Source organism: Heterodontus francisci, chromosome 5, assembly GCF_036365525.1.
Source record: "Heterodontus francisci isolate sHetFra1 chromosome 5, sHetFra1.hap1, whole genome shotgun sequence".
Taxonomy (NCBI): domain Eukaryota; kingdom Metazoa; phylum Chordata; class Chondrichthyes; order Heterodontiformes; family Heterodontidae; genus Heterodontus; species Heterodontus francisci.
The window spans coordinates 75,543,589-75,571,445 of record NC_090375.1 but is presented as its reverse complement, the minus strand read 5'-3'; the positions used below and the strand labels follow the sequence as shown (position 1 = coordinate 75,571,445).

At 42.9% G+C, this 27,857-nt stretch overlaps 1 protein-coding gene across 4 annotated transcripts in view; it reads left to right on the top strand.

Annotated features, from left to right (window-relative positions):
• LOC137369917 (NEDD4-like E3 ubiquitin-protein ligase WWP1) overlaps positions 1–27,857 on the top strand; it is a 170,367-nt gene that overhangs the window by 140,619 nt on the left and 1,891 nt on the right. For 3 of the 4 annotated variants that reach the window (XM_068031653.1, XM_068031651.1, XM_068031652.1), the window contains 4 exons: positions 679–799; positions 11,286–11,390; positions 21,025–21,121; positions 22,736–22,808. In XM_068031653.1, the coding sequence (XP_067887754.1) occupies positions 679–799; positions 11,286–11,390; positions 21,025–21,121; positions 22,736–22,808 (396 nt within the window). Of the gene's footprint in view, positions 1–647; positions 800–11,285; positions 11,391–21,024; positions 21,122–22,735; positions 22,809–27,857 lie in introns of those variants that run through there. The other variant, XM_068031654.1, reaches the window with a different exon arrangement.

Genomic DNA, 27,857 nt, shown 5'->3' with positions numbered 1-27,857 from the left:
GAGACGGGGGCGGCCCTCAATCGGGCAACCTGTGCCCAACTGCCATGGCACCCCCTGGCGCGTGGAAAGGCCGACAGCTATCACTGGGCGGCCTTTCATGTCCCCAGCATGCCCACTTGCCACGGGTAAAATACCTGTGGAGGCGGGAGAGGGCCTTTAAGTGGCCATTAAGTGGCCTTGATTGGCCTCGGGCGGGCAGGCTGCATCCCCCCTACCCAGCCCGACCGCCGTAAAGTTAACTCTAATGGAAGTGGGAGCGGGCCGGGTACGCCTCCCAGAGCCTCCCGCTCAATTTTACGCCACCCCCACGCCACCATCCGCCCTGCTGGGGCGGTGTAAAATTCAGCCCAATATCATCTTTTATGGCTGAGTGTCATACTTTATTTTATAATGCTCCTGTGAAGCACCTTGGGATGTTTTATTACGTTAAAGGCACTATATAAATATAAGTTTGTTGTTTTTTGGCTTTTTTATTCTCTCAATCTCTGTTGTCTATTGTTATCCACTTACTACATTTAATACAATCAGAATTCACATGCTTATTTGGTTGATAGTGGCACATTGCTTAATTGTACTATCCAGCAAATACAGCTTTGCTTTATTTTGTAGTTTACAGTAATTGTTTAAACAGTATTCTTTTTGTATAGTTACTTTAAACCATGACCTCTGCTCTTGCAGTCTCATGGCAGAATGGCGTTTTTCACGTGGGGTGGAAGAACAGACCAGAGCTTTTTTAGATGGCTTCAATGAGGTAGTGCCTCTACAATGGCTCCAGTATTTTGATGAAAAAGAGCTAGAGGTGAGATTGTTGCTTATGAATTTCTCCAAACAACAGAACTATAAGAAATAACTTAATTGATTGCAGACGAATAGAACTTTTGAATTCTCATACATACATTACCTGCCCGGCCCATTATTTTATAGGGGGGATTTACTTGTTTTAATTTATCATGCAATCAGTGCTTGCATTTAAATATTTTAAATCAAGTGCAGTTAGACTCTTGGAGCATAGAAGGGGCTATTTGGTTCATCATCCCTGTGTTGGCTCTTTGGTAGAGCTATCCAACCAGTTCCATTCCTCTGCTGTTTTCCCATAGCTCTAATTTATTTTCGATTCAAGTATTTATCCAGTTCCTTTCCAGCTCCCTTTCAAGAAATGCATTCCGGATCATAACAACTTGTATTTTTTTCCTCATGTCGCCACTGGTTCTTTAAATTTGTGCCCTCTGGTTGCTAACCCTTCTGCTACTGGAAACGTTTTCTCCTTCTTTGCTCTATCAAAACTATTCATGATTTTTGAGTAGTGTTATTAAATCTTCTCCAAACTTTTTCTACTGTTAAGGAAAACAACCCCAGGTTCTCCAGGCTCACCACATAACTGAAGTCCCTCATGCCTGGTACCATTCCAATACATCTCTTTTGTACCCTCTCTAACACCTTGACGCACTTCTACGAGATCATGGAGCTATACAGCACAGAAACAGGCCCTTCGGCCCATCGTGTCTGTGCCGACCATCAAGCACCTATCTATTCTAATCCCATTTTCCAGCACTTGGCCCATAGACTTGTATACTATGGCGTTTCAAGTGCTCATCTAAATACTTCTTAAATGTTGTGAGGGTTCCTGCCTCTACCACCCCTTCAGGCAGTGTGTTCCAGATTCCAACCACCCTCTGGATGAAATTTTTTTTCCTCAAATCCCCTCTAAACCTCCAGGCCCTTACCTTAAATCTATGCTCCCTGGTTATAGACACCTTCACTAAGGGAAAAAGTTTCTTCCTATCTATGTCCCTCATAATTTTGTATGCCTCAATCAGGTCCCCCCTCAGCCTTCTCTGCTCTAAGGAAAACAACCCTAGCCTATCCAGTCTCTCTTCATAGCTGAAATGCTCCAGCCCAGGCAACATCCTGCTGAATCGCCTCTTCACCCTCTCCAGTGCAATCACATCCTTCCTATTATGTGGTGACCAGAGCTGTGGCCTAACTAGCGTTTTATATAGCTCCATCGTAACCTCCCTGCTCTTATATTCTGTGCATCGGCTAATAAAGGCAAGTATCCCATATGCCTTCCTGACCACCTTATCTACCTGTGCTGCTGCCTCCAGTGATCTATAGACAAGTACACCAAGGTCCTTCTGACTCTCTGTACTTCCTAGGGTCCTACCATCCATTGTATATTCCCTTGCCTCCTCCCAAAATGCATTACCTCACACTTCAGGATTAAATTCCATTTGTCACTGCTCTGCCCATCTTACCAGCCCATCTATATTGTCCAGTAATAAGACTTTCCTCCTCACTATTTACGACACCACTAATTTTCATGTCATCTGTGAACTTACTGATTATATCTCCTATATTTACGTCTAAATCATTAATATATACTACAAACAGCAAGGGTCCCAGCATCGATCCCTGCGTTACACCACTGGTCACAGGCTTCCAATCGCAAAAACAACCCTCGACCATCACCCTCTGCCTCGTGCCACTATGCCAATTTTGGATCCAATTTACCAAATTGCCCTGGATCCCATGGGCTCTTAACTTTTTGACCAATCTCCCATGTGGGACCTTATCAAAAGTCTTACTGAAGTCTATGTAGACTACATCAACTGCTTTACCCTAATCTACACACCTAGTCACCTCCTCGACAAATTCATTGAAATTTATTAGACATAATCTCCCCCTGACACAGCCATGCTGACTATCCTTGATTAATCCCTGCCTCTCCAAGTGGAGAGTAAGTTTGTCCCTCAGAATGTTTCCAATAGTTTCCTTACCACTGATGTTAGACTCACCGGCCTATAATTACCTGGCTTATCCCTGCTACCCTTCTTGAATATTGGCACCACATTCGCTGTCCTCCAGTCCTCTGGCATCTCTTGTGTGGCCAGATAGTATTTGAAAATTTGCGTCAGAGCCCCTGCTATCTCCTTCCTTGCCTCACATAGCAGCCTGGGATACATATCATCTGAGCCTGGGGATTTATCCACCTTTAAGCCCACTAAAACTGCTAATAACTCCTTCCTTTCAAAGCTAATTTGTTCAAGTATATCACAGTTCCTCTCCCTGATCTCTACACCTACATCATCCTTCTCCATTGTGAACACAGATGAAAAGTAATCATTTAAAATCTCACCTATGAGCTCCGGCTCCACACACACATTGCCACTTTGGTCCCTAATGGGCCCTACTCTTTCCCTGGTTATCCTCTTGCCCTTAATATACTTATAAAACACCTTGGGATTTTCCTTTATCTTGCCCATCAGTGTTTTTCTTGAGACTACTAGCAAAGATCGAATGTCCACCAAAGCTACTAAGTATCATCACCTCATTCCATGACGATATTAAAGACACAGTTAAGCATAGCAGTGCCTCATCAGACCCCTTTCCTATCCTGAGTGGCGTGAAACAGGGCTGTGTTCTCACACCTACACTGTTTGGGATCATCTTCTCACTGCTGCTGTCACATGCGTTCAAGTCTTCAGAAGAAGGAATTTTCCTCCACACAAGATCAGATGGCAGGTTGTTCAACCTTGCCCGTCTTGGAGCGAAGACCAAAGTACGAAAAGTCCTCATCAGGTAACTCCTCTTTGCTGACGATGCTGCATTAACGTCCCACACAGAAGAGTGTCTGCAGAGATTCATCGACAGGATTGCGGCTGCCTGCAACGAATTTGGCCTAACCATCAGCCTCAAGAAAACGAACATCATGGGACAGGACGTCAGAAATGCTCCATCCATCAATATCGATGACCATGCTCTGGAAGTGGTTCAGGAGTTCACCTACCGAGGCGCAACTATCACCAGTAACCTGTCTCTCGATGCAGAAATCAACAAGCGCATGGGAAAGGCGTCCGCTGCTATGTCCAGACTGGCCAAGAGGGTGTGGGAAAATGGCGCACTGACACGAAACACAAAAGTCCGAGTGTATCAAGCCTGTGTCCTCAGTACCTTGCTCAATGGCAGTGAGACCTGGACAATGTATGTCAACCAAGAGCGACGTCTCAACTCATTCCATCTGCGCTGCCTCCGGAGAATACTTGGCATCAGGTGGCAGGACCATATCTCCAACGCAGAAGTCCTCGAGGCGGCCAACATCCCCAGCATATACACCCTACTGAGCCAGCGTCGCTTGAGATGGCTTGGCCATGTGAGCTGCATGGAAGATGGCAGGATCCCCAAGGACACATTGTACAGCGAGCACGTCACTGGCATCAGACCCACCGGCCGTCCATGTCTCCGCTTTAAAGACATCTGCAAACGCGACATGATGTCCTGTGACATTGACCATAAGTCGTGGGAGTCAGTTGCCAGTGATCGCCAGAGCTGGCGGACAGCCATAAAGGCGGGGCTAAATAGTGGTGAGTCAGAGAGACTTGGCTGTTGGCAGGAAAAAAGATAGACGTGCAAGGAGAGCGCCAACTGTGTAACAGCCCCGACAACCAATTTTATCTGCAGTGCCTGCAGAAGAGTCTGTCACTCTAGAATTGGCCTTTATAGCCACTCCAGGTGCTGCTCCACAAACCACTGACCACCTCTCGGCACTTACCGATTGTCTCTCGAGACAAGGAGGCCAAGGAAAGAAAGGGCCCTACTCTTTCCCTAGTTATCCTCTTGCCCTTAATATACTTATAAAACACCTTGGGATTTTCCTTTATCTTGCTGCCAGTGTTTTTTCACGCCCCCTCTTTACTGTCCTAATTACTTTTTTAAGTACCCCCCCTACATTTTCTATACTCCTCGAGGGCCTGTGCTGTTTTCAGCCCTCTGAATCTGCCTTAAGTCCTTTTTTTTTCTTTATCCAATCCTCTATATCCCTTGATATCCAGGGTTCCCTGGACTTGTTGGTCCTACCTTTCACCTTTACAGGAACATGTTGGCCCTGAACTCTCACTAATTCCTTTTTGAATGACTTCCACTGTCTGATGTAGACTTTTCTACAAGTAGCTGCTCCCAGTCCACTTTGGCCAGATCCTGTTTTATCGTATTGAAGTCGGCCTTCCCCTAATTCAGTACCCTTATTTCCAATCCATCTTTGCTCTTTTCCATAACAGCCTTAACTCATAGAGTTATGGTCACTATCCCCGAAATGCTTCCCCACTGACACTTCTACCACTTGTCTGGCTTCATTCCCTAAGATTAGGTCTAGTATTGCCCCTTTTCTTGTAGGACTTTCTACGTGCTGACTCAGAAGGCTCTGCTGGATGCAGTTTAAGAATTCAACCCCCTTTAAGCCTTTTGCACTAAGACTATCCCAATTAATATTGGGGAAGTTGAAAGCCCTGACTATTATTACCCTATTATTTTTACACCTCTCTGAGATTTGCCTACATATCTGCTCCCTGACTGTTTGGAGGCCCAGCAAAGTGAGCGCCCCCTTTTTGTTTTTAAGTTCTACCCATATGGCCTCATTTGAGCAACCTTCTAAGATATCATTCCTCCTTACTGCAGTAATTGACTCCTCCTCTTTTACACTAAAATAAATGCAATCCAGCCTTGCACTATTCGCCTGTGCCTTAACAGGTCTATATTTGCTCTGCCTGCCAGACTGACTTAATTTCTCTTCTATATTTGGCTGCATCACCCCTGACTGTTCCTCCACTCTGTATCCCAACCCCCTGCCAAATTAGTTTAAACCACCCCCCCTCCCCCCTTGCAAACAGCACTAGCAAACCTCCCTGAAAGGATGTTGGTCCTGTTTCGGTTCAGGTGCAACCCGTCCGACTTGTACAGGTCCCACTTTCGCCAGAAATAGACCTAGTGATCCAGGAAACTAAAGCCCTCCTTCCTGCACCATCTCTTCAGCCATGCATTCATCTGCTCTATCCTCCTATTCCTATACTCACTAGCATCTGGCACTGGGAGTAAGAACAAAGAAAATTACAGCACAGGAACAGGCCCTTCGGCCCCCCAAGCCTGCGCCGATCAAGATCCTCTATCTAAACATGTCGCCTATTTTCTAAGGGTCTGTATCTCTTTGCTTCCTGCCCATTCATGTATCTGTCTAGATACATCTTAAAAGATGCTATCATGCCCGCGTCTACCACCTCCACTGGCAACGCGTTCCAGGCACCCACCACCCTCTGCGTAAAGAACTTTCCAAGCATATCCCCCCTAAACCTTTCCCCTCTCACTTTGAACTTGTGACCCCTAGTAATTGAATCCCCCACTCTGGGGAAAAAGCTTCTTGCTATCCACCCTGTCTATACCTCTCATGATTTTGTACACCTCAATCAGGTCCCCGTCAACCTCCGTCTTTCTGATGAAAATAATCCTAATCTACTCAACCTCTCTTCATAGCTAGCGCCCTCCATACCAGGCAACATCCTAGTGAACCTCCTCTGCACCCTCTCCAAAACATCTACATCCTTTTGGTAATGTGGCGACCAGAACTGCACGCAGTATTCCAAATGTGGCCGAACCAAAGTCTTATACAACCGTAACATGACCTGCCAACCCTTGTACTCAATACCCCGTCCGATGAAGGAAAGCATGCCGTATGCCTTCTTGACCATTCTATTGACCTGCGTTGCCACCTTCAGGGAACAATGGACCTGAACACCCAAATCTCTCTGTACATCAATTTTCCCCAGGACTTTTCCATTTACTGTATAGTTCACTCTTGAATTGAATCTTCCAAAATGCATCACCTCGCATTTGCCCTGATTGAACTCCATCTGCCATTTCTCTGCCCAACTCTCCAACCTATCTATATTCTGCTGTATTCTCTGACAGTCCCCTTCACTATCTGCTACTCCACCAACCTTAGTGTCGTCTGCAAACTTGCTAATCAGACCACCTATACTTTCCTCCAAATCATTCATGGATATAACAAACAACAGTGGTCCCAGCACGGATCCCTGTGGAACACCACTGGTCACACGTCTCCATTTTGAGAAACTCCCTTCCACTACTACTCTCTGTCTCCTGTTGCCCAGCCAGTTCTTTATCCATCTAGCTAGTACACCCTGGACCCCATGCGACTTCACTTTCTCCATCAGCCTACCATGGGGAACCTTATCAAACGCCTTACTGAAGTCCATGTATCTGACATCTACAGCCCTTCCCTCATCAATCAACTTTGTCACTTCCTCAAAGAATTCTATTAAGTTGGTAAGACATGACCTTCCCTGCACAAAACCATGTTGCCTATCACTGATGAGCCCATTTTCTTCCAAATGGGAATAGATCCTATCCCTCAGTATCTTCTCCAGCAGCTTCCCTCCCACTGACGTCAGGCTCACCGGTCTATAATTACCTGGATTTTCCCTGCTACCCTTCTTAAACAAGGGGACAACATTAGCAATTCTCCAGTCCTCCGGGACCTCACCCGTGTTTAAGGATGCTGCAAAGATATCTGTTAAGGCCCCAGCTATTTCCTCTCTCGCTTCCCTCAGTAACCTGGGATAGATCCCATCTGGACCTGGGGACTTGTCCACCTTAATGCCTTTTAGAATACCCAACACTTCCTCCCTCCTTATGCCGACTTGACCTAGAGTAATCAAACATCTGTCCCTAACCTCAACATCCGTCATGTCCCTCTCCTCGGTGAATACCGATGCAAAGTACTCGTTTAGAATCTCACCCATTTTCTCTGACTCCACGCATAACTTTCCTCCTTTGTCCTTGAGTGGGCCAATCCTTTCTCTAGTTACCCTCTTGCTCATTATATATGAAAGGCTTTGGGATTTTCCTTAACCCTGTTTGCTAAAGATATTTCATGACCCCTTTTAGCCCTCTTAATTCCTCGTTTCAGATTGGTCCTACATTCCCGATATTCTTTCAAAGCTTCGTCTTTCTTCAGCCTCCTAGACCTTGTAATCTCCAGAGATTACAACTTTGAGGTCCTGCTTTTTAATCTGTTATGTAGCTCCCTAAATTCCTGTTGCAGGACCTCATCCCTCTTTCTACCTATGTCATTGTTACCAATGTGGACCACGACCTCTGACTGTTCATCCTCCCCCTTCAGAATGTCCTGCAGCCACTCCGAGACATCCTTGATCCTAGCACCAGGGTGGCAACATACCATCACAGAACTGCCTATCTGTACCCCTTACAATAGAATTCCCTATCACTATAGCTCTCCCACTCTTTTTCCACCCCTCCTGTGCAGCTGAGCCACGCGTGGTGCCATAGACTTGGCTCTTGTAGCATTCCCCTGAGAAGCCATCTCCCCCAACAGTATCCAAAGTGGAAAATATGTTAGAGAGGGAGATGGACCCAGGAGACCCCTGCATTACCTGCCTAGTTCTTGTCTGCTTGGTAGTCAGCCATTCCCTTTCTGCCTGAGTAGTCTTTACCTGCGGTTTGACCACCTCCCTGTACGTGCTATCCACAATGATCTCAGCCTCGCGGATGCGCCACAGTGTCTCCAGCCGCATCTCCAAATCCAAAATGTGGATTTCGAGTCGATGCCGCTGGAGACACTTCCTGCACACGTGTTTGCCCTGGACACTGGAAGTGTCCCTGACTTCCCATATTGCACAGGAGGAGCATTCCATGCTGCCCTGCCATGACGTACCCTTAATTTACTCAAAAATTAGAGATTGTTTACACTAGGGACTTTAATTCCCTAAAAAAAACACTACTTACTGTATAAAAAAACTGTAGACCTTGCCCTACTCCAAATAAGCTTTATTACCACCAGTAAACTTTACTAATCCTAATAAAATCTTACTATTACTGATAAATTACCCGAGTTTTGAAAGATAAATGAGGAACATAACAAAATACTCACCAACCAATCACTTACCTGTTTCCCTGTGATGTCACTTTTTACTTTTTCTCCGAATGTGGTGCGCTCACAGACTGAGCCCAGCCGCAGCTCTCTGGCCGCTCCCCTCTGGCGCTGTTTTGAAGCTCTCGGGCCGCTCCCCTCTGGCGCTGTTTTGAAGCTCTCGGGCCGCTCCCCTCTGGCGCTGTTTTGAAGCTCTCGGGCCGCTCCCCTCTGGCGCTGTTTTGAAGCTCTCGGGCCGCTCCCCTCTGGCGCTATTTTGAAGCTCTCGGGCCGCTCCCCTTTGGCGCTGTTTTGAAGCTCTCGGACCGCTCCCCTCTGCCGCTGTTTTGAAGCTCTCGGACCACTCTCCTCTTGCGCTGTTTTGAAGTTCTCGGGCTGCTCCCCTCTCGTGCTGTTTCGAAGCTCTCGGACTGCTCTCCTCTTGCACTGTTTTGAAGCTCTTGGGCTGCTCCCCTCTTGTGTTGTTTTGAAGCTCTCGGACCACTCCCCTTTCGTGCTGTTTTGAGGTGGTGCCCAGAATTGAGCACAAGACCCCAGCTGAGGCCTAATTAGTGTTTTACAAAGGTTTAGCTTACTTCTGTATTCTATGCTTCTATTAACAAACACAAGGATCCCATATGCTTTTTGAACACACTTCTCAACTTGTCATGGCAGCTTCAAAGAGTTGTGTGCATAAAGTCTCAGGTCTCTGTTCCTGCAGCCCCTTTAAAATTGTATCATTTAGTTTATATAGCCTCTCTTCATTCTTCCAATCAAAATGCACCACTTCATACTGCTCTGTGTTAAATTTCATCAGGCATGAATCTGCCCATTTCGCCAGTCTGTCTGTGTCTTCTCGAAACCTGATACCACCATCCCAATTGTTTACTTCATTTCCTGAGTATCATGTCATCTGCACATTTTGAAATCATGCCATGTATACCTAGGTCATCAATACAGAACAAAAAGAGCAATGGGCCTAATATCAGTTCTTGGGGGAACACCATTGTACACTTCCCTCCAGTTTGATAAATGCTTTTTGTCCCTTAGCCAATTTTGTTTCTATGTTCCCACCCGTCCCTTCAATTCCATGGGCTTTAATGCACTGTTGCACGCAAAATATAACAATTTTTTTAATTCCACTTTTTACTTTTCTGCTTCTGTGGAACCCCAGACTGAGGGGCAGGCAGGTGGCCTGCCTTTTTTCAGTGCTTCTCTGTGATTAACATATGGAAGGGGTGCAGATTTGCTCGCATCATTCTCTAGTTTCTCTTATCTCCCCTCATGCCCTTTCCAAGCTCAACTTGTCCATGAGACCCACCTCCTGCTCACTTGACCCTATTCCCTCTAAACTGCTCATCAACCAACTGCCCTGCCTGGTTCCCATGTTAGCTGATATTGTTAACAGTTCTCTCTCTTCAGGTACTGTCCCTCTCCTTCAAATCTGCCGTCTTCATTCCTCTCTTAAAAAAGAAAACAAACTGTGACCCTACCGTCCTTGCAAACTACCACCCCATTGCCAACCCTTCCTTTCTTATCCATAGTCTGTAAACGTGTTGTGGCCCCCCAAATTCATGCCCATCTTTCCCGGAACTCCGTGTTTGAATCCCTGTCATCAGGTTTCCTCCCCAACCACAGTACTGAAATGGCTATCAAAGTCATGACATTCTATGTGACTGAAAAAAGTTAAACTATCCCTCCTCCTATAAGTCTCTCTTTTCTGAAGAAAAAAGCCCCAACCTGTTCACTCTTTCCCAATAGCTGTAATTTCTTAATTCAGGTAGCAGTCTTGTAAATCTTTTTTGCACCTTCTCCAGTGTTTCTATTTCCGGTTTACAGTAAAGAGATCAGAACTGTGACCAGTACTCTTTAAGCATAGCCTAATCAGGATTCCATATAAGTTTAATATAACTTGACTACTTTTGAATTCTATGCCCCCAGAAATAAATCCTTATGCTTGGTTAGCATTTTTAATTGTTGACCTGCGATGCTGCTTTTAATGATTTGTCTACCTAGATCCCTTTACTCTTCTACCCAATTCAGTTTCTTATTTTCTAGGGTGCTGGTGATGTTTCTATTTTTCCTACCAAAGTGCATCACCTCCCATTTATCTATGTTAAAGTTCATATGCCTGTTAACTGCCCAGTCTGCAAGTTAACTAATGTCTTTTCATATGAAGCTGCATTCTTCCTCAATGTTAAAGAGTTATCCCCAGTTTAGTGTCATTTGCAAATTTTGACATGATTATTTGATATGGCAGTGAAGGACTTAAGATGACTTTAGTACCAGTTTTTTTCCCTATCTGCTTTCCTTCCCTTTGAGAAAATACTGCATCTCTGTTAACAACAGTCTACTGGGCCAGTTGCGAATAATCGTCTTTGTTTAACTTCCTCTATCATAGTTAATTTGCCAATGAGTTTACAGTCCTTGATTACCCTGAGGTTTGGCTGTATCTGCAATATAACAGAATGTTTAATCTTGGTTCTAAAAGAATTAAGTAACACTCAGGATGACTTGTCACAGTGCCCTATATAGTTATGGAGTAAAGCCTTACTGTCTATCTCTGCAGGTTATGCTCTGTGGCATGCAGGAAGTAGATCTTACTGACTGGCAGAGGAATACCGTCTACCGTCATTACACCAGAAATAGCAAACAAATTATTTGGTTCTGGCAGGTATGGATCACAGAACTATTAAAAGTGATATACATTTGTTCTGAACTAGTGAGTTGTGCAATAATTCTAAATGAAGTGAATTGTTTGTACGTGGTTTGTGAGGATGGCATGTTATATTACCTTGGTGATGAAATCACTAATTACAGATTTTCACTATTCTATCATTGATGGGGCTTTTGATGCATTATCTAAATTTCTAATTGGAGAGCTTTAAAATCCCTATCATCATACCAAAACCATGATTTATTGGATTAGTTGCTGGATTTCAGTCAAATCCAACATTTTGGTATATTACTATGTCGGTTTCCCTCTTTTGACAATCTGATTTGCATTTCCATGGGACCGTATTGTACGGGATTAGGATTAATTGTGACTGAGATAGTAGGATAAAATAGATTGGCCATATGCTGCCATAGACATCCAACAATGATTTTGAAAAATATTCCACATGCAGCACCACGCAGTAATGGACTGGTTCGGTCCCCTCCACTGTACTGATTTCCTGATCTCAACTGCGATGCCAAGTGAAGACTCAGCAGTCTCCCTATTGGAGTGAAATTTTTTTTTACCAAGAAACTGACTAGTGTGTACCAGTGAAAGTTTAAAGATTGTGTGACTGTACGACCTTTGACATGATCAACCAGATCATTCACTTTCAATGCCTCTCCCATAATCCAGCTTCATGGAGTGCCATGGATGGTTCCACACTGACCTATTTGATTATGACTAGAATTTCTCTCTCAACTGCCTCTCTAACCACCTCCACACAGTCACTTTGAGTCTCCTAATGATTCTCTTCCTCATCTACATTTAAAATCCTCATCCTTGTTTTCACATCCTTCCATGGCATCACCCCTCCCTATCACTGTCTTCCACCCCTGCAAGCCTTTGAGATCTTTGTGCTCTTCCAATTCTGGGCTCCTATGCATCCCAAGTTTTAATCGCATCACCACTGGTGCCTACGCTTTCAGCTGTCTAGACCCTAAGCTCTGGAATGTCCTCCTTAAACCTCTCTACCTCTTGCTCTTCCTTTAACATACAGCTTAAAATCTAATCTCTTTGACCCATCTATCCTTACATGGCTTGATGTCAAATTTTGTTTGATAACTTCTATTAAGCACCTTGGAATGTTGTACTACGTTAAAGGCGATGTAGAAATGCAAGTTGTTATTGCCTTTGATGTTCTGTACACAATGCTGCTGCATTAATCTCCAAGAATTTATCGCTCTGAATTTTTGAATTGATATAAGGCATATCTCATGCATATATTGCTCTTATGGAATTATGATCAGTGTGTAGGTAAGATATGGCCAAAACCACTTGTTTTTTATGGTTTTTACCCTGGTTCAAGATTCAATTTGCCCGAAACAGGCTCCACTCTTAAAACTGGCCATACCCCCTCTTCTACAAACTTTGACACTTACCTATTTGATTATAGCTGATGCTTCTCTAGAAATTGCATCTCCAATCACAACCCCCCCCCGACACATGCACACACACTCATATACACACAGTTACCTTCACAGTCTCCTAAAGATTCTCTTCTTCATCTACATGCCACCCCTTGATGACACCACCTGCAGTCATGGGGTTGGCTTCTATATTTATGCTTATGAGACTTAACTACCCCTCCATGACCCCTCTGGGTTCACTGCCTAGAATCATAGAATAGTATAGCACAGAGGAGGCCAGTCATCCCATCAAGTCTGCTCCAGCTCTTTTGAACAGCAATCCAGTTCGGTCCCTCAACCCTGCCCCCCTTCACCCCATTCCTGCAATTTTTTTTCTCATAGTATTTGTCCAATTCTGTTTTGAAGACTACTATCGGATCTGTATCCATTACCCCATCAGGTAGTGCATTCAAAATCCTAACCCCTCGTTGCGTAAAAGTTTTTCCACATGTCACCTCTGGTTCTTTTGCCAATCACCTTTAAATCTGTGCCCTCTGATTATTAACACCATTGGAAATAGTTCCCATTTATTTACTTTTATCTAAACTCTTCGTGATCTTAAAACACCTCGAGCAAATCTCCTCCTAGCTTTCTTTGCTCTAAGTAGAACAACCCCAGTTTCTCCAGTCTATCTCTCATCCCTGTAACCATTTTAGTAAATCCCTTATGTACCCTCTCCAAAGACTTCACACCCTTCCTAAAGTGTGGTGCTCAGATGACATCTGTGCTGACACATTGCTTGTCTAACATCCAGTCTTGGATGAATCTTTACTTCCTCCAATTAACATTGGGAAGATCAAAGTAATTATCTTTGCTCCCCATCACAAACTCTGCCCACTTACCATTGTTTCCAGCTGAACCAGATTTTTTTCAACCATGGCATGCTGTTCAACCCCAAGCTGTGTGTTTCACCCCGTACACTCTCCTTAACAAACAACACTTGTTTGTTCCTCTACCTCAGCCCATTCACCATTGAAACTCGCATACATGACTTCTATCACCTCCAGGCTTGCTCACTGCAGTGTTTTCCTATTGGTCTCCGATTCTGCACCTTTCATAAACTTCAGCTCATCCAAAGCCTTACTGTCAATACCTTATTTAGCACAAAAACCTGCTTGTCCATTTGTTCTTTACCCACCTCCCCCACCACTCTACCAACTGCGTGTTCGGTGACCTACATTGATGCATAGTCTCCCAATGCATCAAATTGAAAAAAAATTCCCTTTGTCTTTAAACTTCTTTATGGCATAACTCCCCTAATATCTTAACATCCTCCAGTCTTACTGCCCCTGAACTCTTCATTATTCTGACTGTAGCCTTTTGTGCATTCCCCTTTCCCTTGCCCCACCATTGGCGACTTTACCTTCAATCTCAAGCAGCCAACTCTCTGAAATTCCCTTGCTAAATTCCTCCACCTCCTCTTCTCCTTTAAGACTCCTTGGATCACTGTTGTGAATTCCCATGATATTAAATTCTGTATTTAGATCACCTCAAAAGTATTTTTTCAAACAAAATTTCCTTAGCTTTCCTTCGCCACTTATTGTCCTAGCTACCTAAAATATCTAAATCCTGATGAATCTGGGTTGATTGACCCTCATCATTTGCTCTTGTTTCCTAGTTTTATATCGCCTGGAAACTTGGAGATTTTGCTTATCCAAATCAATATACATGCTAGTTATAATAAGGATTCATAAGTTAATCGTGTAGCTGGTAGAAAGTGTCCCATAATTATGGAAAATACTCTTGGAAGTTCTGCTATTTAATTTTAATATGTTAAAGGTTAACAGACCTATTTTTTTCCTTTTCATCCCTCCCACATACAGACTAAACCAGATTTCTACTGCATATGTCTAAGGTTTGGAAGATTTCTCATTTTAGAAGACTCCCTATTTAGCTTACTCAGCTACCTTTTGTACCCAGTCTAGAGTAATGTAATGGCTGCACTTTGAGCCAAGGCAACAGAGAATTTCAGTACAGCCTGACTAGAATAAGTTAACTCCTTGGAAGAGTCTTCAAAGGTGAAGCCATACATAGCTGGAAGAGCTATTTAAATCCAATATCTAACTTACATAGAAGGTTAGCAGCTATAGAGCAAGAAGACATATTATGATGTTTGATAAAAAGGGTACACACCTGAAACATCATTACCTGACTTTTACATAAGAAATAGGAGCAGGCCATGTGGCCCTGAGACCCTGCTCTGCCACTTTCCTCTTTGGAGATGTTGACTTACTGGCAGTGTATTTCCAGCATTTTCTATTTTTGTTTCAGATATTCAGCATTTGCAGCTTTTTAAAAAATCTTATCTAAGCTAACACAACTAATATTTTTGTCAGATTAGTTATTGAGATTACAATTGACACTTGGGTACAGGTTAATTAACAGGGCATAACTCATTACTCAGCCTTAGCTGGATTCTGTTGATTACAATGTAGCAAAGTTCCATTTGAATGTAGGTTGCTATGCAGCTGAGCAAGGATAAATCTCAACTTCTTGGAGATCCAATATGAACTAACAGTATGCACCTTTAGTAGATTGACTTAATGGTCTTTTGTATTGACTTTATTCTGAAAGCTTGCAGTATATTGCCATCTGGCATTTGTCTTATCTTGCCTTAGTTAACTTGCAGGTATACTATACTGTTCTTAGAGGCATGACATATAATATTGCGGGGATGTACTTTACAAAGTTTACATCAGTCAGTTAAACATGGAACCTCTATTAGCCTTACAATTTCAACTTGTAACTGCTTGAGGTTTTTAGTTAAGAAGTTGTATAACTTTCTGGCATTTCATAAAACTTTTTAGTTTTGATCTTTCCTTTTACCTTCCTGTGATCTCATCCTTCTACCTTTCCCCTGGCTTGCCTGCTTGACTATTGATTTCTGACTCCTGGATTGCTTGACTGCTTGAGGAGGAAGAAACCATAGATCTTCATATCTTTAACCTTCCTGAAACAAGCCCCTTTCTGGGATCAAATCTCAATGCCCAATTAAAAAAGGGTTAGCTGGGTCATGTGAGATGCTTCTAATGAATCAGTCAATTTTGCTAAGCATATATCTGCATTACAATAAGCAGATTTTCACTAGTTTTGATGAGTGCTAGGACTTCCTCTTCTGTTCTTGCCTCTAAACTGTTTCTCAATCAGTTACAGATTGAGGGGCATAAACCCTCACCATGACTCCTTAAAAGCTCTTTGTTTATTTCATGGCCATGTTTCCTAACATCTCTGATTCAGCCATCTGCCATCAGAGAAATCACAGCCTATTTACAGTCTTCATGACTCCAGGCCATTGCTAGTCTGCTGTAGAAATGTCTTTTTCCTGGGTTCTCAAGGATATTAGCTTCCCACAATTCCAGCAATAGTTCATTGGGTTTTTCCAGAATTTAATAATGTGACTCAAAGGCCTATTATCCTCCAAGTCCCAAAACTAACTTTTGAGGTACCCCGTTTCCTGTTTTTTAAGCCATTTTTTACATCCAGCACCACGCTTCATTTCCTATTCTCTGACTTCCATACATTAGCCATTAATAACCAATGCGTATCCTTGCAAAGGGTTTCTGAAAATCCAGCTATATAATAACTATCCATTGTCACAGTTGTGTCTTTAAAAAACTGTAACAAGTTATACATGATCATCTTTTCCAAAATCCATGCTGACTGTCCTTTAACAAGTTGTACTTTTCCAAATTTTTATCTACTTGGTCTCTTAAAATCACCAGATTAAAATTTCCAGCTCTGCCTTTTGACTCTTTTTTTAAAATAATGATGTTATATTCACATTTCAATCCTCTGGAGTGTCTCCTAAATTTAGTGAACTAACAAAAGATTCTTGTCAAGGTTTTCAATCCCCACCTTCTTTAGGAATCATGACCCAAGTACTTGTCTACTTTAAGAGCATTTATAACCCACTATAACTTTTTTTTTTGTTTTTTGCATACTGTGTAGCTCCTCTTTTCTGGAAATCTATGAGGAAGAAATTTGTTCAGAAGCAGCACTACGCAGACCTAAGTCGATTCACTGGGGCAGGTGGTTCCGGGAGCTGCTACCTGCATGGCATGGCATTCTTCACTAATATTGATGGAGAATGCTGTGCAGGTAGTGGCCTGTGGTGCTGCCTTCCCCAGTGAATTGACATAAGTCTGCGTAGTGTTGCTAGAAGTGGCTCTATATAAATGAATTCCCTGTACCCAGTTGCTGTTGTGGCCACACTTTATTTTTTTCATGGCCAACAGGCACTATTATTTTAAGGCATAATTAAAGAATATATTCGTGCTCCTCAATTCTCCCACTCAAGGGCACCGATTTTCTCTCCTCCCATCCCACACTCCTTGCCCTTGCCTCCTGGGAGTGGAGCTGTGAGTCGTCTCAGATTGTGGACTAGGGATTGGAGCTTGCCATGCAGTCAGTCTATGGGCTGGAGTAGAGATTGCAGGCTGAGGCGTGGGTAAGAGTTTGATCTGGCTGAATAGAGTGAATAAAGTTGGCACAATTAGCCCAATATGGATGTGGATATGTATAACTCTCTTCTCCCAGTCAGGTTGCGTCAGCTTGTTGGTCTGTACTAATCATGTGATGTTACTCCGCAGATGATTTTCACGGGCAAATCTGATCCCAAAAAATTTGTCTTCAGTGAAACATGGATGGACTAATTTTTTAAAAATACAGATTTAAAAAACTATTTGTTACTTAAAATGTTCTGAGAAACCTTGGATTCAGTGATTCCAAAGCACACTTCAGTTATCTGCAAATCTAATTATCCTCAAAAACATTCTTTGAAGGAATTGTGGCTAAATTGAGAGATCAACGTCTGTTGGGTACTGGTTGGCATACTAACAAGCTTACCTATTGTGAAAGCTTGTAACAAATGTTTTGCACAATTTTACTTAAATACGCAAGTACACTAAACCAATTAAATGCCCAGTTAAAAATATTATTTGATATCGTAACAGTTTTCATATTCAACTAATACAAAACTTTAATTAACTTTCATAGAATGGTCACAGCACAAAAGAGGGCCAGTCAGCCCTTTGTGCCCGTGACAGCTCTCTGCAAGAGCATCTCAGTTAGTTCCACTCCCCTACCATTTCTCCTTAGCCCTGCAATTTTTTTCCACGCAGATAATTAAGTCCCTTTTGAAAGCCACCATTAAATCCACCATACTCTCGGGTAGTGCATTCCAGAACCTAATCGCATTCTGCATAAGTAGATTTACCTCATGCCACCTTTTGGTTCTTTTGCCATTTTCCCTATCTACTCTATCCACACCCCTCATGATTTTGAACACCTCTACCAAATCTCCTCTCAGCCTTCTCTTCAAGGAGAACAGCACCTGCCTCTCCAATCTATCCATGTACCTGAAGTCCCTCATCCCTGGTACAATTCTCATAAACTCTACTGCACCCTCTCTAATGCCTTCACAGCCTTCCTCAAGTGTGGTGCCAGAATTGGACACTATACTCCAGTTGAGGCCAAACCAGTGTTTTATACAGTTTCATCATAACTTCCTTGCTTTTGTACTTTATGCCTCTATAAAGCCCAGGATCCCTTATGCCTTATTAACCACTTTCTCAACCTGCCCTGCCACGTTTATGCACATATGCCCCTAGGTCCCTCTGTTCCTGTACCCCTTTTAGAATTATATCCTTTATTTTATGTTGTCTCTCCTTGTTCTTCCTACCAAAATGTATCATTTTACACTGTTCTGTATTAAATTTCATCTTCCACATGTCTGCCCATTCCACCAACCTGTCTATGTCCTCTTGAAGTCTATCACTATCTTATTTATTTTATTTATTTAGAGATACAGCACTGAAACAGGCCCTTCGGCCCACCGAGTCTGTGCCGACCATCAACCACCCATTTATACTAACCCTACATTAATCCCATTACGCCCTCACATCCCCACCTTCCCTCAATTCCCTTACCATCTACCAATACAAGGGGCAATTTATAATGGCCAATTTACCTATCAACCTGCAAGTCTTTGGCTGTGGGAGGAAACCGGAGCACTCGGCGAAAACCCACACGGTCACAGGGAGAACTTGCAAACTCCGCACAGGCAGTACCCAGAATCGAACCCAGGTCGCTGGAGCTGTGAGGCTGCGGTGCTAACCACTGTGCCGCCCTAACTGCTCACAGTTCACAATACTTCTGAGTTTTGTGTCATCTGCAAATTTTGAATTTGTGCCCTGCACACCCAAGTCTAGGTCATTCATTTAGATCAAGAAAAGCATTGGTCCTGTTACTGAACCTTGGGGAACCCCACTGTATACCTTCCTCCAGTCCAAAAAACAACTGTTCACCACTATGCTCCGTTAACCTGTCACTCAGCCAATTTCATATCCATACGACCATTGTCTCTTTAATTCTATGGGTTTTAGCTTTGCTGACAAGCCTGTTATGTGGCACTTTATCAAATGCCTTTTGGAAGTCTATATACACCACATCAACTGTGTTCCCTTCATCAGCCAACCTCATCAAAAGACTCAATCAAATTAGGTAAACATGATTTGCCTTTAACAAATCCATGCTAGCTTTCCTTAATTAATCCACATTTGTCTAAGTAACTTAATTTTGTCCCAGAATACTGTCTGTAAAAGCTTTCCCACCACCGAGGTTAAACTGACTGGTCTGTAACTCCTGGGCTTATCCTTGCACCCTTTTTTGAACAAGGTTGTAACATTTACAGTTCTCCAGTCCTGTGGCATCACCTCTGTATCTATGGAGAATTGTAAGATTACAGCCAGTGCTTTTGCAATTTCCAACCTTACTTCCCTCAGTATCTTCAGATGCATCCCATCCAGTCTTGATAACTTTATCAACTTTAAGTACAGCCAGCCTTTCTAATATTTCCTCTTCATCAATTTTTAGACCATCCAGTGTTTCAATTACCTCCTCTTTCACTGTGTCTTTGGCAACATCATCTTCCTTGGTAAAGACTCATTCAGTACTTCAGCCTCTGGGCCTAAGTCTGTTTTTTGGTCCCAATTGGCCCCACCCCTTCTTTTACTCTTTTACTATGTATGTGCTTTTAGAAGACTTTTGGATTCCTTTTTACTTTAGCTACCAGTCTCTTCTCATACTCTCTTTGCTTCTTATTTCTTTTTTTACTTCCCATCTGAATTTTCTCAATTCAGCCTGGTTCTCACTTGTATAATCATGCTGATGTCTGTCATACACATCTTTTTTTCTGCTTCAGCTTATTCTTTATATCTTTCATCATCCAGGGAGCTCTGGCTTTGTTTGTCCTACCTTTCCCCTTAGTGGGAATGTACCTGAACCATCTCCTCTTTTTAGGCAGCCCGTTGTTCGTTACAGTTTTGCCAGCCAATCTTTGATTTCAATTTGCCTGGGACAGATTCATTCACATCCCACTGAAATTGGCCCTCCAATTAATTATTTTTACTCTAGGTTGTTCCTTGCTCTTTTCTATAGCTAATCTAGATCTTATGATACTATGATCAGTGTCCCCTATCTGTTCTCCTGTTAACACTTGATTTACTTGACATGCCACATTCCTCAGAACCAGATCCAGCAATGCTTCCTTCCTCATTGGGCCGAAAACATACTGATCTAGAATTTTTCCTGGACGCACTTCAGCAACTCTGCCCCCTCTCGGCCCTTTACACTATTACTATCCTGGTCTTTTTTAGGATAATTAAAGTCCCCCCATTATCACTACTCTATAGTTTTTGCACTGTAATTTCCTTGCAAATTTATTCGTCTATATCATTCCCACTAGTTGGTGGCCTATAGAATACACCCAGTAGAGTAATGGTACCTCTATCTTTCAGCACTAACCAAATAGGTTTTGTCCTTGACCCCTCTAGGACATCCTCTCTCTCCAACACTGTAATATTCTCCTTAATTAATACTGCCACCTCTCCTCCTTCCCCACCTTCCCTGCCTTTCTTTCCTGAACACATTGTATCCAGCAATTTTTAGTCGTGCCCTTTTTTGAGCCAGGTCTCTATCATCGCCACATCGTCTTCCCCCGTGGCTTTCTGTGCCTGCAGCTCACCAACCTTATTTAACATATTCCGTGGTTACCCCATCCTGAATTGCAATTACATTCTGCAGTTTACTGTACAGCTTGTACTGTAGCTCACAAACATCTAAAAAGGATTTTATAGGTTTGAACCATACTGCCTCACAAGTGAATTTAAGTATTTGTTTTCCAGTTTGTGAAAGAGATGGACAATGAGGTGCGTTTACGATTGATGCAGTTTGTCACCGGTACCTGCCGTTTACCATTAGGAGGATTTGCTGAGCTTCTGGGTAAGGATAACTACTCAATTATTATTGTAACTTCTGTGGCTGGACTACAGTTATGTTGCTTCAGCATCTAAACTAGTTTCCAAAGCTCTGAATTAGGTTGGTACAGACAAATAATGCAGATTAATTCAAGGTAAAACAATTTAATACCTGATTTATAAAAACATTTGTAATGTACTTTTATATGAAAATGTTTAACTTGTAATTTTCATTTGCAATAACAAGGGTTATGTACATTGTGCATTTTGTGTTCATGTTTAAAACTGCAGTTTTTTTCTTGCCTGTAGTGTATGGGCTGTCTGATTACATGACTAAGATCAAATGCTTTAATTGTGGGGATCTCTGATATCCTCACATCATTATGCTGCTCAGCTACCCTATGAGAATGCTTATTTATTTTTCATTTCCGTTTGTTACTTTCTCCTATGTTTTCGGCATAACACATGATCTCTGCCTAATTAGATTGCCAGCGTGTCCAGTTCCTATACCTTTGCTGCTCTATAACCAGCCACTGTGAGGTGTACAAGAGTGGCCAAGGTTAATTTATTCCAGTTTTCCTTCCCTTTAGTCTATGCCTCCCATTAATAGACCTGACATTTGGATGCAAAGTTTTGTGTGGTCAAGGCAAATGGTACTGCCAGCCTCTGATTCCATTCCAGAAAACTAGTGAAGATAAAATAAGACCATGGATGTGGGGTAGGGGTGGTGAAGATGGGGAGGGAAGCATTGGGATTTGGTGGGTTGAGCAGCAACATAAAGTGAAGATGAGGAGTTTGGGAAGAAGAGCGGGGAGGATAAGAACAGAAAATGTCGGAACTATTCAACAGGTCTGGTAGCATCTTTGGAAAGAGAAACAGAGTTCACATTTCAGGTTCAAGACCTACTGTCAGATGTGTTTAGTCAGATGTCAGGTCATTGACCTGGAATGTTAACTCTGTTTCTCTCCACAGATGCCGCCAGACCTTCTGAGACTTTCCAGCATTTTCTGTTTTTATTTCAGATTTCCAGCATCTACAGTATTTTGCTTTTGTATTGGGGAGGGTAATAATTCATTTTAAAAGCATGCCAGAGATTAGCAAACATAAACTGTGGGAAGCTTGGGCCAGTGAAGCTCAGGACTTGGGCAGGGAAAAGATGATGAAAAAAATGCTGGTGGGGATTCAAAGCCCTGGGTAGACCAGTACATTGGCTGATGAGGACTTATGTTCCTGGCAGGCAAGGGGTTGAAACGTCTGATGTGCAATATGTTACTAGTTCTCTTAAGTAGCTTAGAAAGCAGTCGATAGTCCCACCAGCACCTTTTCAAGAGCAACTAGGTTGGGCAATTAATGCAAGGCTCACCCATACCCACATCTTGGGAATGAATAAAACAATTAATAGAAAAATTATCATTTAATAAAGTGTCTGCTATTTTTGCAGAACCACTTGCCACAATAATTTAGTTGGAAGTGCTGCACTTAGGAAATATTTGTGCACTCAATGTACAAACTGAACTAAGCTCCTTACTTGCCCCCATATGTGACTCTCTGATAATGTTTAACCTTGCATGGCAACATAAAATCTTGACGAAGCAATGCAGTTGATTAGCCAGTGATGATTATTGATTATTTCAAACAGGGAGTAATGGTCCTCAGAAGTTTTGCATTGAGAAGGTTGGTAAAGAAACATGGCTGCCCAGAAGTCATACTTGGTGAGTAATGATCGGAACCTTAATTATCTTTATTTTTGTATTATGCTTTGATGTGATGCCTTCATAAAACATTAAGTCCTAGACTGCCTGCTGGTCCAGCAGGGAAATGCTAATTACCCGGTGGTAATGTAGAGAAATCAGTTCAGCCATGAACTTATTGAATGGCAGAGCAGGCTCGAGGGGCCGAGTGGCCGACCCCTGCTCTTAATTCGGTATGTTCGTATGTATATCCTCTCTATTGCCTATCCCTTAACTTTTCTCCCCTCTGTAACCAATGCATTTGTGACAATAGCTTTTCTTCTTACACTTGCACCAGCACCACCAGAATCTCCCTAAGTGTCCATGGCTCCTCATCGACCTGCTGTGCCTCAGTGACACAATCTGCAGGCAAAGGGTCAGCTGGCCAGTGACATCCAGCTCTTCTTTCCATCTTTGAACCTTTCTCTGCTTCCTGATATCAAGTTGTAGATGATTTAAAATTTCTTCTGTGTAGTGGGAAAACTGAGGTCATTATTTATAGCCTTGCCACTAATTACCTTCACCACCCCCACCTGTTCACTTGCTGACACTGAACAAGTGTTGAAACCTTGGAATCCTGTTCAAGATCGACGTCCTATCCTTCAAGACTACTAGCTTTTGCCTCTGCAATATCATCTTCCCTTGCCTCACCCTCACATGTTGACACTTGTTTTAAAATCACCTCCAGATTTGGTATTCCAATTTCAATGCACTCCATTCAAAACTTACATCTCAGATCCTATTCAGTAGCAAGTCCACCATAGAATAGTTCAGCACAGGAGTCCATTCGGCCCATCTTTGAAGAGCAATTAGTTGGTCCCACTTCTCCAGCTCATTCCCATATCAGTGCAATTTTTTTATCCTACATTTATTTGTCCAATTTCCTTTTGAAGGCTACTATTGAATCTATATCCATCATCCTATACTATATTCCAAATTCTAATCACTCGTTATAAAGCCTTTATAGCCACTCCAGGCACTGCTCCACAAACCACTGACCACCTCTAGGCGCTTGCCCATTGTCTCTCGAGACAAGAAGGCCAAAAAGGAAAGGCAGGAATCACTCGTTGCATAAACATATTTTCCTCATGTTGCTTGTGATTCTTTTGCCAATCGCCTTAAATCTGTGCCCTCTGATTATCAACCCTTCAGGCATTGGAAACAGTTTCACCTTAATTACTTTATCTGAACCTTGCATGATTTTAAATCTATCGAACCTATGCATAGCCACCTTTGCTCTAAGGACTTCTCCAGTCTGTCCACATAACTAATCCTTCTTCCCTGGCACCATTGTAGTAAATCTTTTCTTTACCCTCTCCAAAGCCTTCAAGTCCTTGTACTCCAGTTGGGACCGAACTGGTGTTTTATGTCTCTCTTTGGCCTCCTTATCTCGAGAGACAATGGGTAAGCGCCTGGATGTGGTCAATGGTGTGTGGAGCAGCGCCTGGAGTGGCTATAAAGGCCAATTCTAGAGTGACAGGCTCTTCCACAGGTGCTGCAGAAAAATTTGTTTGTCGGGGATGTTACACAGTTGGCTCTCCCCTTGCGCTTCTGTCTTTTTTCCTGCCAACTGCAAAGTCTCTTCGACTCGCCACACTTTAGCCTCGCCTTTATGGCTGCCCGCCAGCTCTGGCGAACGCTGGCAACTGACTCCCACGACTTGTGATCAATGTCACAGGACATCATGTCACGTTTGCAGACGTCTTTAAAGCGGAGACATGGACGGCCGGTGGGTCTGATACCAGTGGCGAGCTCGGTGTACAATGTGTCTTTGGGGATCCTGCCATCTTCCATGCGGCTCACATGGCCAAGCCATCTCAAGTGCCACTGACTCAGTAGTGTGTATAAGCCGGGGATGTTGGCCACCTCGAGGACTTCTGTGTTGGAGATACGGTCCTGCCACCTGATGCCAAGTATTCTCTGGAGGCAGCGAAGATGGAATGAATTGAGATGTCGCTCTTGGCTGACATACGTTGTCCAGGCCTCGCTGCCATAGAGCAACGTACTGAGGACACAGGCTTGATACACTCGGGCTTTTGTGTTCCGTGTCAGTGCGCCATTTTCCCACACTCTCTTGGCCAGTCTGGACATAGCAGTGGAAGCCTTACCCATGCGCTTGTTGATTTCTGCATCTAGAGACAGGTGATAGTTGAGCCTAGGTAGGTGAATACTTGAACCACTTCCAGAGCGTGGTCGCCAATATTGAAGGATGGAGCATTTCTGACGTCCTGCCCCATGATCGTTTTCTTGAGGCTGATGGTTAGGCCAAATTCATTGCAGGCAGCCGCAAACCTGTCGATGAGACTCTGCTGGCACTCTTCAGTGTGAGATGTTAAAGCAGCATCGTCAGCAAAGAGGAGTTCCCTGATGAGGACTTTCCGTACTTTGGACTTCGCTCTTAGACAGGCAAGGTTGAACAATCTGGCCCCTGATCTTGTGTGGAGGAAAATTCCTTCTTCAGAAGATTTGAACGCATGTGAAAGCAGCAGGGAGAAGAAAATCCCAAAAAGTGTGGGTGCGAGAACACAGCCCTGTTTCACGCCACTCAGGATAGGAAAGGGGTCTGATGAGGTGCCGCCATGTTGAATTGTGCCTTTCATATTGTCATGGAATAAGGTGATGATACTTAGTAGCTTTGGTGGACATCCAATCTTTTCTAGTAGTCTGAAGAGACCACGTCTGCTGACGAGGTCAAAGGCTTTGGTGAGATCAATGAAAGCAATGTAGAGGGGCATCTGTTGTGTTTTATATAGATTTAACAAAACTCTCTTTGCCTGTATTTATAAAGCTCAGATCTCATATACTTTATTAACCTAACTGCTTTGTTAACCTGTGTTGCCATCTTTAAAGGTTTATGCACAAACATCCCCAGGTCTCTGTTCTTGCACTCCCTTTAAAATTGTACCATTTAGTTTGCATTGTCTCTGCTCATGCTTCCTACCAAAATGTGGCAGCTCACACTATTGTGCGAATTTCATCTGACATGTATCTGCTCATTCCATTAACCTGTGTCCTCTTGAAGTCTATTCCTATCTCTTACCGTTACCCACACTTCCGAGTTTAGTGTCATTTGCAAATTTTGAAATTAAGTCCTGTACCTCCAAGTCCAAATCATTAATCTGTATCAAAAACAGCAGTGGTCCCAACACTGAACCCTGCAGAACACCAATGAATACCTCCCTCCAGTCCGAATAATAGCCATTCACCACAATTCTCTGTTTTCTATCCCTTAGCTAATTTTGTATCCATGGTGCTACTGCCCCTTTTATTCCATGGGTTTCAGTTTTGGTGTCAAGCCTACTATTGGGTCTTTATCAATTGCCTTTTGAAAGTACATCTTCCATCACTCCATCTTCTCTGAAATGCATAATCTCTTTGTCCCCTAAGGATTGAATAAGATCATAAGAAATATGAGCAGGAGTAGGCCTTTCATCCCTTCAAACCCGCTCTGCCTTTCAAGGAGATCGTGGCTAATCTTCTACCTCAACATCATTTTCCTGCACTATTTCTGTATCCCTTGATGTTTTTAATATGTCAAAATCTATCGATCTCAGTCTTGAACATACTCAATGACGGAGCCTCCACTGCCCTCTGGGGCAAAGAATTCCAAAGATTCAGCACCCTCTGAGTGCAGAAATTCCTCCTCATCTCAGTCCTAGATGGCCTGCCCGTTATTCTGTGACTGTGTCCCCTGGTTCTAGACTCCCCAGCCAGGGGAAACATCCTTCCTGCATCTACCCTGTATGTTTGAATGAGATCACCTCTCATTCTTCTAAACTCCAGAGAATAAAGGCCCAGTCTGTTTAATCTTTCCTCATAGGACAATCTCTCTATCCCAGGAATTAGTTTGAACCTTCACTGCACTCCCTCTATGGCAAGTATATCTTTCCTTAGGTAAGGAAACCAAAACTGCACACAATACTCCAGATGCGGTCTCATCAAGGCTCTAAATAATTGCAGTAAGACATCTTTACTCCTGTACCCAAATCCTCTTCTAATAAAGACCAACATACCATTTGTCTTAATTGTTTGCTGTACCTGCATGTTAGCTTTCAGTGACCCATGAACAAGGACACCCAAGTCCCTTTGCAGGGGACTTTAAAGTATTGAATTTAAAGTATTTCTCTCCAAATCATTCCATGAACTTTCCCAGCCCATCTGCAATTTTCCATGCCTTTCAGCCCTCTGGCATTCCCCTTCTGTCACTCCACAATTAGTCTGTTTCTCTCTGTGGAGTTCACCATCCCTCTCCAATTCTCTTTTCACTTTTTAAAAATCTTCATAAAACATCTTTTTGATGCAAGATTTCGGTAACATCCCCAACTCACGCACTGTGGATTGCCTTCATTCTTTTATCTATACTATTCCTCCTCTCTCAAGCCATAGGCCATTTTCTCTATTAAAGGTGCACTATAAATGCCTGTTGTCATAGTTCTTAGGGCTAAAGGGATCAAGGGATACGGGGAGAAAGCAGGAGCAGGGTACTGAGTTTGGATGATCAGCCATGATCGTATTGAATACAGTGCAGGCTCGAAGGGCCGAATGGCCTACTCCTCCTATTCTCCTATGTTTCTAAATAGACCCAAATGTCAGAGGTAGCTTTCATTTTAAAAAAACATTTTAGCCCATTCTAACTAAATTCTATTATTCCAGCTTTACTTGTGGCATATTTTTTTTTTAACCTACCACCTAGGTCTGGCTAATATAAAAACAGAAAATGCTAGAAATACTCAGGAGGTCAGGCAGCATCTGTGGAGAGAAAAACAGTTAACATGTCATCAACCTTAAACGTTAAACTCTTTCTCCACAGATGTTGCCTGACCTGCATATTTCCAGCATTTCGTTTTTATTTGATTTCCGGCATCTGCAGTATTTTGCTTTTGTAGCTAGGTCCCACTGTTCATTCATCATGAGATGAAACTCCACATTGCAAAAAAAAAACTAACTCTTATTGAAAACTGGCTCCCAAGGACAGTGTTTTCAGATTTAAATACCAGAACTCAAGATTGATATAATTATGCAACCAGTTCA